This window comes from Colius striatus, chromosome 4 (genome assembly GCF_028858725.1).
Source record: "Colius striatus isolate bColStr4 chromosome 4, bColStr4.1.hap1, whole genome shotgun sequence".
Lineage (NCBI taxonomy): Eukaryota > Metazoa > Chordata > Aves > Coliiformes > Coliidae > Colius > Colius striatus.
This window is the reverse complement of record NC_084762.1, coordinates 78825522-78840111: the sequence shown is the minus strand read 5'-3', so window position 1 is coordinate 78840111 and position 14590 is coordinate 78825522. Positions and strand designations below refer to the sequence as shown.

The following is a 14590-nucleotide window of genomic DNA, read 5'->3' as shown; positions in this document are numbered from 1 at the left end:
CACATTGCATAACCATGAAGCGTGAACTTTAATGGAGGTCAACCTACATGGACAATACAAATTTATCTACTCCAGAGCCTAACCCCTGGTCCCCAGGCCACATTATTGAGAAAAGTAGCCTTTAGCTGTATCCATGCTGTTCAGCAACTGACCTTGGCCCTAAGTCATAATCACATGCTGTATCTGAGATCTTGATTCAAGATGATTCAGACTCCAAAAACCACTCTGAGTGGTGAATAAATTCAGGCGTCTCACATTGTTACTTTTTCTTTGTTCCTTTTATTTCTTTTGTTATAGTACAGACTTCTCTGAGGAACCTTGAACAGTGTGGCAGTACACATTTACTGAGAGTGAGATGTAAAGAGACTAAAAGGGGATTCAGAAATCTACAGGATTGCCTACCATGTGTTAAGCAACAATTGCTTTGGAGTACATGGTAGTATATTTGATGTGGTTACAGATAGGCAATCTCTGCTGATGGTGAGATAAGGGATGCATCCAGGCCTAGCTCGTTATCTATTTGCTTTTGTATATCTCTGAAGATGTGGATTGGAAAGGAGAACAGCTGCAAGGAAAAATGGTATCTCGGGTTTTGTTGACAACAGGAGTTTGCAGCTGGTTTAGGAGCATAAAGCAGGGTAGAAATTGTCACTACAAAAGGGTTAACAGAGTACCATAGAAGGTAAGGATGCTTTTCCCTTCAAGAGGATGATGAAAGTGAGGTAAGCCTGTTGTCAGAGGACTCCAACACTCAGAATATGTCCCACTGGCTAAGCTATTTTGTACCAGATTGCATGAGTTCTTGGTCTGCCTGCCACCTACTAGAATTATTTTGTACAAGATCAGAGCTGAATGCTGTTGTGCTGGTCTTGGTGAGGCATGTGTGGGGGACGGGAGCAGAGAGGTAGTAGGCATGTGGTGTGCAGATGTGTGAAGGTGAGAGTAAAGCTTATCTGCTACTGGTTCCAAAGGGTGGTGGGGTTTTCCTTTTTTCTTTTCCTGGCTCTGTTGGTGAGTTCATCCATTGAACAACCTCAATTATCCATCTATACAAGTTAAAATTACTGGAGTACTATGTTAGGGTCTGAATATTTTTAAATATTTAAAAATACAACAATTCAACATAGTCCTTGTCCTTTTGGCCAGCTTACTCTTACTCTGTGAAAAACCTCTTGTGACCCCAAAGACACTGTTCTTTGTTTCCAGTAAACCAGGTTTGAACTGGCAAATTTCTGTGAAGCCCTGTAACAAATTTACTATTTAAAACATTATGCTGGTTTCAGGAATGTCTTGAGCCATCCTCCCTCTGCTAACCTTCTGTGCTGACTCAGCACCTGAAAAGAAGTTGGTGGTCCTTTGAGACAGGGAAGTGTTCTGTGACTCTGCCAGAAAGGCAAGATAATAAAAGCTCATAAGGGCAAAGAGTGATGCAGCAAAGGTTTGTGTTGCAGTTATCAGCCAAGGAATTTAAAAGAAAAATGATTAAAAAAATCCAACCTGACAAAACTGGAGAATAGTATTGAAAGCACAACTGCTGGTAACCAAAAAATGGTAATCTGCACTAAATGCCCTCCTTTGGTGTAATGTGTCTACAGTTTTCAACCTGTTTTGGCTAGAAACTTGTAGAAAAGAGCTCTTAGACATTAAAACCCTTACTCTTTTTCTTCAGAGAATTGTCTTGACATTCTCATTAGAAAGACCAAGACGAAACTGCAGGAAGGCAGCTGTTCTAGGGCCTTGAGAGCTATGGGACAGTACGTCTTGCTAATTCTGTGTCTATTCTGTAGAGAGTGCTCTACTTTTAATATTGCTCTTTTCCCAGGTCAGAAATTGTATTACTGTGGTTGCTGGATTTCCATTGAGTTCTCATTCCATGTGTATACATCAGGGTGCTGATTGCCTTATATTTTGTTGCTGTTTTGTTCTTATGTCCCCAGCTTCAAATTTGAATTCAGCACCTGGGTCTTACTGAAGTTATACTGGAGAATTTTCTATGGTTTGGTCTCTGATTGCCTGTGCATCTATTTTAGATATGTGTAAATTCATTAAATTTTTATACAAATGATTAAAAATACACAGACTGCATGTATTTTTATTCTCCTGTCAGATGTATGAGAGTGAGTGCGATTCCAGAACCTTCCTTTCCAAACTACTTGTAGTGATGTGGCAGATAAATAACAGTTTGGAGCAAAGAGGACTTCCAGCCAAAATAATTTCCAAATGATCTTAAAATATAATTTATTTTCTTATTTTGCAGCTAGCTATGGACCAAATCCAATTTGCAAGGGCTGTTTATCTTGTTCAAAGGATAATGGGTGCATCAGATGCCAACACAAGTTGTTCTTCTTCCTACGAAGAGAAGGAATGAGACAATATGGTGAATGCTTGCATTCCTGCCCATCAGGGTACTATGGACTCCGAACGCCAGATATGAACAGATGTTCAAGTGAGTTTTTTTCGAACTCTTACGTTCACTTTTGTAGGAAGGCGATCATTCACGTTCAGTTTTTAAGATATGTTGTGTAACATGGTGACATTTTCACAGATGTCTCAAAATCATTATAAAACTTCTTTGCTAAAGAACATCCCAGCTTATTTCAAGATATGTCACGTTCCTCAAATTAAATACTTTGTGCATTAACCTAGTTTTAGTGGTGATTGTTGTTATCAGTGCTTTAGCTAGAAGGGAAATTTAAGAAAGAATGATGACTTAAGCAGATATTCCTAGTTTTAACAAATACTCTCCATATGAAAATAAAAAAGATTAAGCATTAAGTGCCTCATGTACTAGTCAACATATGCACCAATATATGGGTGGGCTCCTTGACATGCTTTTTATTTCTACACCATTTTCAGGTGACCAGACACCTCACACCAGACATGCTTTAATATCTAAGTGTTGCTATTTTAATAAAACAGATGTACTTTTAAAAACAAACAAATAACCTTTCCCTTTTAGTACTGCATTTTATTTGGAAATTTACAACCTGCTAATGTGCAACGAGATTCTCTGTTTGCATTTTTGTGCCTAGAAGCATAACTGTTAAAATCAACCAGTTCTCTGGTATCTCTATGTATTATTTCACTTCTGTCTGGCAGTTGTGAAAATTCATATTGATTTTTCCATATGTTCATATGTGGAGTATTACCCATACAGATTATTAATCATGACTGTTATGCCTAATTCATATTTCTGGATTTGTCTGTGTGTGTGTGTTTCATAGTCTAACCAGAACTAGGTCACCGAACCTAAGAACCTGAAGTGAGAAATAGCTTTGTCTTTGCATTCTGGGATTATCAAGTATCTGTTAAATGTATGGCACTCCTCCTCTGTACTGCGGCATGTCTCTGGGACACTCCATGTTTTCAGAAAGTTGGTGCTGGCTTTCACATCACACATCTTGAGACTCATGTAAGGTCACTCCATGGCAGTTTGGGCTGGATGAAGAGTACTCATGGCTGTGCTTGGTCTTGGCCCAGCCCAGGCAATGACATCCTGGCTCTTTCTCCCCATTGCCTGTGCAGGCTCCATGGATATAGTATTCTTCACGTTCTGTTCCCAACTGCTGTGTAGTATTGCCGAGTGCTGCCTAATCTATACCAGGTGGCTAGGATTTGATGAAAAATTAAATGAGACCGATATATGGTTTATATATCTCTTCTGTAAAGTAGTTTAGGATCTTGGCCTTAATTTTTATAACACATTTGTGAATTTAGCCACTTGTCTAGTTTAAACTTTTCAAGACAGGCCTGTAAAAACTTGCCCATGTAAAAGTGTTTTTGAGTATACTTACAGCTTTGGGAAATAGGTGAATTTATTTGTGTTATCCTGTACCGTGCTTGTGAGATAGGAAAAATAGTGAGTACTGGCAGACTTTCTTTACTTTCTTTTAAGAAAGAAAAGTTATTTGTGGATGGGTGAATTAATTATAACTTTTTTTGTTGGGTTTTTTTTTCTTTTTATTTTTACTGCTTACAGAAAGTGGCCTTTTTCCCCGAACTACAGGATTAGTTTTGACAAGCGTAAATGTAGTTTTGTCCAACCTATTTTGGCATGTGTTGAGTGCTGGATAGTTAACTCACTCTCATGCCTTTGACAGTCTCCCTCTGTGAGAGTAACGATACAGTTGCGTTTACTGATCAGTCCTGGTTCCCCTCCAACGATTTCTGTGTTGTATATTTTTATTTTAGTGTAACTGCCAACTGATGTATTTAGAAATCACATCTTCATTTTTTTCTTGGTTTAATGATCTTACATGGCACACATATTGCACTGTGGACACATCCACATTTTGTGGTTTAAATTTGAGTTAAAATAAACATTCTTGAAAAAGTGAGGAGATTTCTTCCTACTTGATGTTAGATACTTTAGGTACACTTAGTTACAGACTCCACTGCTCAGATACTATTATTTCAGCCAGAATTTTTATTATTTTTAGCTAGGTTAAAATCCTTCTGAGAGTTACAGGGCTTGAATTACATAAGTTGAAATTACTTCTGCCCTATTAATGTCTTTATAGGCACAAAAGCTGTTTAACATTTTATTACCGGAACACTTGCCCATTTTTGTTAAAAAAGCTATAGAACATATTTTTGTGGAAAATGTTGACTTGATTTTAAAAGCTAAACATTGTTAGTGCCAAATGTAATACAATAAATACCACAGCCAAGTGCAGCAGCTCTAAAATGATGGAAATTTTGAATTTCATGACTAATTTTCTACATGTAAGGAATATGTGTGCCTTGAATTTGTTAAGTGATTCTAGACTGTTTTTCTAGTAACTGTGAATCAAGTAATTTGAGACTACTTGTCTCTAGAAATCAATGTAGAGTTTCCTGCTGGAGCCAATTTTCATCTTGAACACTGCAGTGTGAGAATGCAGTACATTTGGACCCAAAATTAGAAAGTATTGCATCTCTTCTGTAGTAGAATGCCCAAGAGAAGAGCCACAGTTTGTTCATTTTCCAAGAAATTTTAATAATTAATGACTTTGAACTGGGCTGCTCCGACAAGAAGTAATCTCAAGAGAAAAAAACAAAATGGAATTAAGGAGTAAGATGAAATCTCTCACCTGGGTGGTTGGTTTAACATTGGTCAGATTAATGGATCAAGCCTATCTTGAAACTTTCAACTTGATCATAGTAACCTCTCTAATTTTAAAGGGAGGAAGTACTCAGTTTAGAAATTACTGCTCCTTTCAGCTTTGGTTTGCTAACTCTATTTGTTTAGGTTCACCATCTTTCTCACAGGAGAGCCCAACATTGCTAAAATTGTTAATTACCCCTTCCATGCACTATCAGTAAAAACAAGATAAAAAGAAGCTTTTAAACAAATTGAGCATTTATTAAATACTTGTAGTTAATTCACTGTATTAAGAAAGGTAATGCTTTAAAATCTTCATGACAAAATAGCAAGTCATCATTACTATATGATGACTATTTCTTATGTAGCATAGCAGAGCATCTGAGATTATTGTAGTCAATGCAATCCTAATAGTCTATCAAGGGATTCAGTTGCTAGAGGGGTAGCACTATTTCCTTTAAATAAATAGTTTTCCTTACTTTTTTGCTTGTTTCCTTCAAATATGGCTTTATCATTTAAAAACAAGCTTAATATAGCATTTCAGGTGTTGAAGTTGGAGGGCCAGAAACTGAGATCTACCTATTATTATTTTATAAACTTGGGGTTTTTTTCTTATTTCTTCCACTTTTGTGGTGCTTTAGCCCTGGTTGGGTTCCAGTTGCCTAACAAGTTGTTCTTTCGCTCCTTCTCCTAAACTGGACAGGGGAGAGAAAAATATAACGAGAGGTTTGCAAGTTGAGGTAAAGACAGGGAGATCATTCAGCAATTAGTGTCATGGCCAAAACAGACTCAACCTGAGGAGAAAAGGGTTTGATTTATTAATGAACAATCAAAACAGGGTAGAGAAAGAGAGAAATACAACCGAATCTTAAAACACCTCCCCTCTTTTTCCTGGGACTCTCCCTCCTCCCCTCCTACCAGTATGGGTGATGGGGGTTGTAGTCAATTCATTACACATGGACTTTGCTGCTGCTTTTTCTCAGGGGGAAGCCTCCTCACACTTTCCACTGCTACAGTGTGGGGTCCCTCCCCACGGGAGACAGTTCTCCATTAACTGCTCCAATATGGGTCCTTCCTACAGGGGCAACTCTTCATACACTGCCCTAATGTGAGTCATCCATAGGGAAAACAGTCTTTCAGGAACAGACTGCTCCAGCGTGGATCTGCCATGGGGTCACAAATCCTGACACCAAACCTGCTGTGGCATTGGCTCCTCTGTCCATGGGTTCCCAAGTCCTGCCAGGAACTTGCTCCAGTGAGGGCTATGGGGTCACAGCTTGCCTTGTGCATCTGCCCACTCTGGCATGGAGTCCTCCACAGGCTGTGAGTGGATCTCTGCTCTGCTGTGGATCTCTATGGGATTCAAAGGCAGGGCCTGCCTCACCACAGGCTGCACCACAGATCATGGGGCAATCTCTCTTGCAGTGCCTGGGCACCTCCTCCTCCTCTACTGCCCTTGGTGTCTGTAGAGTTATTGTTCTCACATTCTCACTCTGTTCTGCTGCTGCTGAAGTTTATCAACTGCACAGTAACTTCTTCTCTTTCTCCAACAAGTTACTCACAGAGGTGTTACCTCAATCACTAATTGTCCAGGCCTGGGTCAGTGGCTGGTCCATCTTAGAGCCAACTGGTACTGGTTCTGTCAGCTACAGAGGAAGCTTCTGGCAGGTCTTTGTTTAAAGAAGCCACACTGTAGTCCCCTGCCACTAAAACATGGTCCAGGCAAAACCACCACAACTTTATTTTCGTCCAAGTGTATTTGAATTTTTTAAAAAAATTTTTGACTTGACTTTGTTTTTTTTTTTTTTAAAGAAGAGTTTTGTTCCATCCATCAGACAACAATAGTCATCATAGTGCTTTGAAGTAAGATTTATTGAATCTGTAGTCAATTTAGATTTAATAGGGCAATTGTATATTTGTAAATCACTAATTGAAAACACTGATTTTGGCATTTATTTAAAAGATTTCAACTAATAATGAATCTGGTTTAGAACATACTGGAAATGTATCAGCAAGTCTTTATTAAGTGAATTTATTTTTTAAAATATCCTCACTAAAGTATTTTATAATTAGGATGCTTTTCACTGTGAGGGTGATGGAGCAGTGGAACAGGCTGCCCAGAGGGGTTGTGGAGTCTCCTTCCTTGGAGGTCTTCAAGACCCACCTGGACATGTTCCTATGCGACCTGATCTAGGTGAACTTGCTTTTGCAGAGGGGTTGGACTAGATGATCTCTAAAGGTCCCTTCCAATCCTACCATTCTATGATCCTATTCCACACTGAAACATGGCAACTTGGGAAAAAAGTAGACATCATGGTTCTATGCTGCATCCCAAGCACTGCTTTCTATGTAATACTAGAGCTGTGGTAAGTTTTGGGATGTGTCACAGTCAATCATTCATACAGGGTATCATTCTCTAGCACTCACATTGAGCCCCTGCAAAAGTTATAGCTTAAAAACCTTTATTCATGTTACTTAAAAAAAAAAAAAAAAGAACCCAAACTCTGCAACTACCTAAGCCACCTCTGCTTATATTCCCTTGTAGTTCATTTGCTTATGATTTTCATCCTCCCCTTACTGTCTCCTCAGTGCAAGTTTTGATCTCTTTTCTCTTTCCATTTGTTTTTAAGCTGATACTCCATCCACTGTAAGAAGTGCTCATATCAGAGCTTTCTTCAGCATGATGCCTCTTTGCTCTGCTCTTGTTAGTACTAGCACAGTCTTTGTCCCTCATGCCCTTTTGTCAAGGTGAGTTATAGAATGGATAGTCTGTGGGGGTTTTGGAAGTCTTTCCTGGCTCGGGAAATTCTGGAGAGCATTAACACAGAAGGTGGTTCTGGTCAATGACAGATTGGTGTGGAGTGCCAGCAGACATGTCAGGATGGCAACATGAAGTTCAGCCTATAGCACCAGTGTTGTTCTACTGAGCAGCAGAGGGATGGGAGGCAAGAAAAGTAGGGTGCTATGAGTCTGAGCTCAGTGTGAAAGACCAAAGTACTAGATGCTTTGGACCAAACAACAGTTCTAACTCCCCAGGATAACCAACCTCACAAGTCATGGGCCCAGAGGCTTCTCTGGAAAGATGCCTTGATGGAAAGACTGAGTTTGACCTTCCAAAGGAAAATGCTGAGTGAATCATCATCTATCACTTTGATTTCTTAAACACACAAGGATGCCTCAAGCAAGCACCCAATTTCAATGCAAAGAGTACCAAACCCTTCAGTTTAGGAATGCCATATTTCCTTTCCCAGCTTCGGTCTGTAGCTTCTCTTTGCAGAATAAGATCTTTGTGTCTCTGCCTTGAAGGTGTTCAGTATAGTTCAGTTCTCTTTCTTACATCCATGGTTGCTGATTTCCAGTCCTGCCGATCACAGAATCTTAAGGGTTGAAAGAGACCCCAAAAGATCACCTAGTCCAATCACACTGCCAGAGCAGGACCACCTAGAGTAGATCACAAAGGAGCTCATCCAGGTGGGTTTTGAATGTCTTCAGAGGAGACTCCATAACTCATCAGCACATTCCAGTGCTCCATTACCCTCACAGTGAACAAGTTTTTCCTTATGTTTCTTTGAAACCTCTTATGTTCCAGCTTGTACCTATTGCCCCTTGTCCTATCATTGGACATTACTGAGAACAGCCTGGCTTCATCCTCCTGACACTCACCCATTACATATTTTTAAAACCTTACTGAGATCCCTTCATGTATTCTCACTTCCCTTTCCCACACTCGCTGCTCTTAGTTGATGTCTGCATTTCATGTAGAGCAGAACTTGCTGTGAATCGTTGTTATTAACTTTGGTAGGCATTGACCAACTGTCTTTTCCACTACGTGTACTACATGTGTACCGCAAAATAACTTTGTTATGGAGTATAGATAGATAGTCAAATCAGATTAACTATGTTTGGAAAGGAACAATGAAACAATGGAAACACTTTCACAAAGGCAAAATAATGCTCCTGTAACTTTTCCAAGAGTATGCATATCAGTAAAAATACTTTACAAATTGTAACTATTTTTTACGGTTGACACAGACATCTTTTGACCCTAATCATCATATTGCGCTTACTGTAAGAAATTAACATAGTAAACCTTCTTGTTAAGATATGCACGTGCATCTTAATGTGGAGAATTTTATACTTTATTTTTGGTGTCAAAGGCATCATAGTTCTCTACAATTCAGGTTGAATTATCACCTTATAAACTGTCAATAAAGAATAGTATTTGTTTTGATAATGTTTGGTTTTCTGCAATTATAGTACAGAAAAATGCTGTTTACAAGAGAACATGAACATGCCCTTTTTTTTTTTAACAATGATAGGCAAATTCATCTCAGTCTACATTTAATTCAGTATCTGAATTTGTAGTTTGAAGTCCTGGCCTTTTGATTCCTCTCTAAAATGTATGTTTTTAATGCTTATTTTAAAGGAAGACTGAGTAGGGGTGACTTATCATGACTATCAGAAAGCCAAAGCCAGATATTGAAAGTGTTTTAATATTTCTGTGGTTGGTCTGGTTAAGGTGTATCTGTAATTCAGGCATGGTTTTTGATTTGGGCTTTTTTTTTTCTTCCTCTTTTAATGTGTCATTTATGTTGTTTTCTATAAATATCGTAAGTTTCATCCATATCAGTCAGATTTGATTTTTTTTTATGAAATTCAAGTAAATGTCAGTCAGATCTGACTTTTTTTTTTCTTTAAATGAAATTCAAGTAAACATTAGAGGTACTTTTGGGTCTATATAAATGAGATTATAAATCATAGAATCGTTATAGTTTTAAAAGAGGTCTAAGATCATCAAGTCTAACTACTAACCTAACATCACCAAGCCTACCACTTAACTGTGTCACTCAGCACTTCATCTACATGGCTTTTAAATATCTCCAATATTAATCCTAAGTATCCTCCAATAAATATATTGTATATATCCTCCAATATATAACTTCAATACAAATGTTTTACTGCTAGCTAGCTAAATGTATTTTTTTTAGATCATATTAGTTGCCCTAATCTTGACTGAAACATGGCTCGTAGTCATTATTTTTTTAAATGAAAATAAAAAGAAATGAAAAACAGAAGAAAATTTTCTGAAGTGTTAGAGATCACTGAAAAATAAGGAAATGGGGACTTTGACTCCTAAGTCCTGTACATGATTTATATTTTGCCACTTTATTTCAGTAAGCAAAGTTAAATATATTTTAGATGTCTGTCTTGGGAGTCTTTTTTGACTACAGCTTTTTTTTGGAAGATAATATTATCATCCTTTTTCTCCTTTGTAGAACTAAAGAATTTGGGCTTTCAGTGTGGTATATTTTTTGGCCATTCTTAGCTGAGGAGTAGCACAGCATTAGCTCATGGAATTATTCTTCTTTCTTGAGCATATTCTGTAGCTGCTCTCAAGTATGGAGGTGCTTTTACATACCATAAACAACCCCCGTACTCTCTGCTGCCAGTCATTCAAGTTCTTACTCTCTTCTCAGCCTAAATTAAAAGATTACACGTATCAGTAGACTTTCCGTGGGAGAAGCTTTACATCTTTCCCCATAAATCAACATTTCAGAGCTCTGTCAAGGGGATAAGTTTTTGTTTTACTTCATTTTGTCTGAACAATAAAGATACTTAAGCAAAACACTGCTGTCTAATTTCAGTCCAGCTTAGCTTAACAGACAATATCGTATCTTCTACCCTTTCCCCGGGAGGTGAAGTCATGGAGCCGTGAATTTATAACCACTTCTGTGACATCTTGTGATCAAAAATAGACTTCTAGAAAGTTTGGGGTTTTTTTTTAACTTTTGGAGTACTGCTCTTCTTCAGTTCCAACTTTTCACTTTATAAATATTTATTTATCATGAAAGATGGTATCTCCTTAGAGTTTTTAATTTTGCCCATTAAAGTCAATGCAGTGGGCTCTGGTTTGTGTGATGGGATAAAATAATTATTTTGAAACTGCCACTGCTGAAGCATTTAGGACCTTTGCCATAGATTTCAGTGAGGTCAGATTGTTGTTCTTTTAGCATTTACACACAGATCGTATGGGAAGTATGGTGTAACATTTTAAAACATGTCATATGTTTAGAGATGTGCTTTGCTAACCAAACATATCAGCAGATTGCTCTGGGCCTCCCTGAGTGCTTTTTGAAGACTAGTTTTGTAGGATGGCACCAGAGGAAGATACGTGGTCATCATATGGGGCTAGCTTTCAAGGGTGTTTTATAACTTTTAAGTGGAAGGATGGAAGCAAATATTTGACTTCCTGACTTTCCCAAGATAGACTCATAGGGAAAACCCCATGATATTGTGCTAGAAGGTTTATGGTAAGAGGGTTATGGTGTCTGAGAGGTCCTGCTATGAGTAGAGGATAGTAGGGCCAGGCGAATATAAGGACACATGATGCTAAGCAGGAATACTAAGGATTTGAGGTCTGGTAAGAAGCAGATCCTTGATGAGACACTGGAAATTGAATACAAGGAAAGGAAGAGGTAGAGGGTCAAGTGTCTTTCCCTGACCCACAGCCTTTTTGTTGCTAGCTAAATGGGAATAGCAGCAATGAAGCACCCTGTACTTCTTCACTCTCAGGTTCTGAAGATTAGGTTTTCAACACTGTCATCCTGGCCCTGTGAGTATGGTAGGCCTGCCAAAGGTATGTGATTACTCTTTGGAGTTCTTCTGCAGGATTGAATTTATCAACTCTTCCCCCTTTCAACACCAATCTTACTTTTCCCTGTGCCCCTACAGCTTCTGCTTCCAGGCTCCTCCTCCTTACTACTTCTATAATCTCTTTGGCAGTTGCCTTTGTCTATCTGAAAACCTCTAGTGGGCATAGTTTTCTCTTTATTTTTAAAGAGGGGAGGAAAAAAAAAGGCATTTCTGAAAAACACTTTCAGTTACACTTTATCTTTTCCTTTCCTCTGAAAAGCTTCTTAGGTCTAAAATCTTGGCTATGTTTAGCTCAGTGTTTGTTATTCTTGTTTCCTTCAGTTTTTCTTGGTGTTGTAAACTTCTAGCAAATTTTTTAAGTGGAATTAAAAAAATACATGGGCTGCATGGTTTAGCTACTGAAATTACACAGAAAATAAAACCACTGAACCAATGAGAAAAAAATATTGACTCTACAGCTAGTAAATTTAAGTAATAAAATTGCTTTTACAAGAACCTTCTCCAGATGAAAAAACAATCTCTTTCTTGTTCCAGTATATTATATTTATATGGATATGTTAACTAGTTAATTTGTAGAGAATTTAAAAGGATTTACATGGGGATTTTTAAAAGTAGGAAAGATTTTGCTTTCTTTCTCCAGAATTAAGCATAAAATGCTGAGATTAGAAGGTTCAAAGGGCTGAAAATTGCATGAGTCAGAAGAAAGCAGTTTGAGTCATTAAATTTAGGCAATATTTCCTTAGATTCTATTATATTATTTTTTGTAAAAGAGAAAACAATTTTTAAAAATATTGTTTTTCTTAATTATTTAATATTATGTCAAACAGCTCTTCTGTATGTTTCATACTAGGTAATACTTTTATGATCCAATTATTTAAATAATAGAAAGCAAAAATAAATTAGGAATCTACAATATACTTCCAATAAGACCTATATTTAATAAATTGTACATAGATAAGGATTCTGATTAACAAAAAGGAAGTATAAATTTCAACTTCATAATATTTATTTCCAAACAAGGTATCTTAATATTCATAATTGAGTATTAACTTTTTTAGAAGTCCAACAAAAATGTGTACATCTGCCATAGTTAAATAATTTATCTAATAACACCTTCGTTTTTTCAAACAAAGAGAAAATACAAATTTTGCTCCTAAACTAGGTAACAAGAAGAAGCTAGTCACCAGAAATAATAAACTCCATAAAATTTTCTTTCTTTTGTAACCATTCCTATGACAGTTTGTGATTGAAAATAGACTTCTAGCAAATAAGCCTTCCTAACTATTGGAGTACTGCTCTTCTTTAGCTTTTTAGTTTAGTTTATTTAAATTTTATAAATAAACCACTCGAAGCTTAGCTGCACCAGCACCTTCAGGATTTGAAGTGTATGGAATGTCTCAAAAAGAAATTGTCTCTCCCAGCTGATCTTCAGCTACAGTGGTGCATGTTACTGAGTTAAATTATAATTGCTATTAGCACCCAAAACCCCAAGCATTGTGCTGAATTTAAATCTGGTGAATTAGTGTTTTAATTTTAGAATTCTGAAGGTATTCCTAGTAAGTTCCTCTTTACTGTGAGAGTGAGGGAGACTTGGCACAGTCTGCTCAGAAAAGTTGTGGAGTTGTCTTCTCTTGGAGATTTTCAAAACCCACCTGGACATGTTCCTGTGCAACCTGATTGAGGTGAATCTGCTTTAGCAGAAGGTTGGACTAGATGATCTCTGAAGATCAACTCCTACTAATGCTTCCAAAATCTAATTACCTTAACAAGGATTGTTCTCTGATAGAAGAGAGAACTGGCATAGAAGGCAAGGCAAAAAGTATAAACAGAATGGGAATTTTAAAATATGATCAAGAAAGAAGATTTATTCATTAATTGAATGTTTAAATGTTGGATGCTCACATATGTACTGTTAAATAGTGATAGTTTTATGGAGGGTATCCTCAGTGTAAGGTGAGGCAGGCTTTCATCTGCTAAGCATGATTGTGTTTTCAAAAGACAATTTGTACCAAAAGTTTTCTATTTAATCTCTCTTCCATCCAGAAATGTTCAAATGGAGTAAACTTTAGACATGTTACTCCCCAATGTGTTTTTTAAAGCAGTAGGTGAAAGATTAAAAATATACTGTTTCACTTGGAGGTGAGAGAGAGTCACATTATGCTAAATTTTCTTTTAATGTTCTATTCTGCACCTCATCATTGGACTACATGACATGGAAAAACCTTGATATCTTCTCAAATTGTCTTGTGCGTGTGGGCAAGAGGCTAGTTTTTTTTCCTGAATATTTAAACACACTGGGTGCTTGATTCAAGAATGACAATTAATAAAATATTTGCAGCACATTGAGTGTGACAAATCAGGTTTGCAATTTACCATTGTGGCAGAGCAGCTCACTTTATCATTTTTCCTTGCAGACATATTAATCTGGGAAAGTGATTTTGCAGGGTCCTTGTATGGCCATTGATCTGTTCTTTTGAGATTGGTTCAACCCTTGTGAAAAAGAAATTATAATTCTTGGGAACTTCCTGTAAACTAAACCATGGATAAGAAGCCCAACTTGTGCCATTCATATGAATACAAGTTCTAAAAGCGCCTTTGAGAGATGCTAGACACAGGAGTTGGTAGCATGCAGGTTATGTGTGGAGCCTGCAGAGATTGCCTTTGGCAGAGCAAGACTTCAAACTGATGTTTGCATTCTTTCTAAGCAAAGAAAGGTGTACTAACATTTAAATATCTTCTTTTTCTTTTAATGCATTCTGCCTAGTTATTGTTCAATGCCACAGAAAATCTGATCCAAAAAGCCCTATGTTTTCTTAATTGATGAGAAAGAAGAATTTTTTACCACCACTCAGG

General features: G+C 37.3%; 1 protein-coding gene across 2 annotated transcripts in view; it reads left to right on the top strand.

The window, feature by feature from the left end:
* Positions 1 to 14590, top strand: part of RSPO2 (R-spondin 2) — a 117351-nt gene that overhangs the window by 53938 nt on the left and 48823 nt on the right. For both annotated transcript variants that reach the window (XM_061995946.1, XM_061995945.1), the window contains exon 2: positions 2258 to 2446. In XM_061995946.1, the coding sequence (XP_061851930.1) occupies positions 2258 to 2446 (189 nt within the window). The remainder of the gene's footprint in view (positions 1 to 2257; positions 2447 to 14590) is intronic.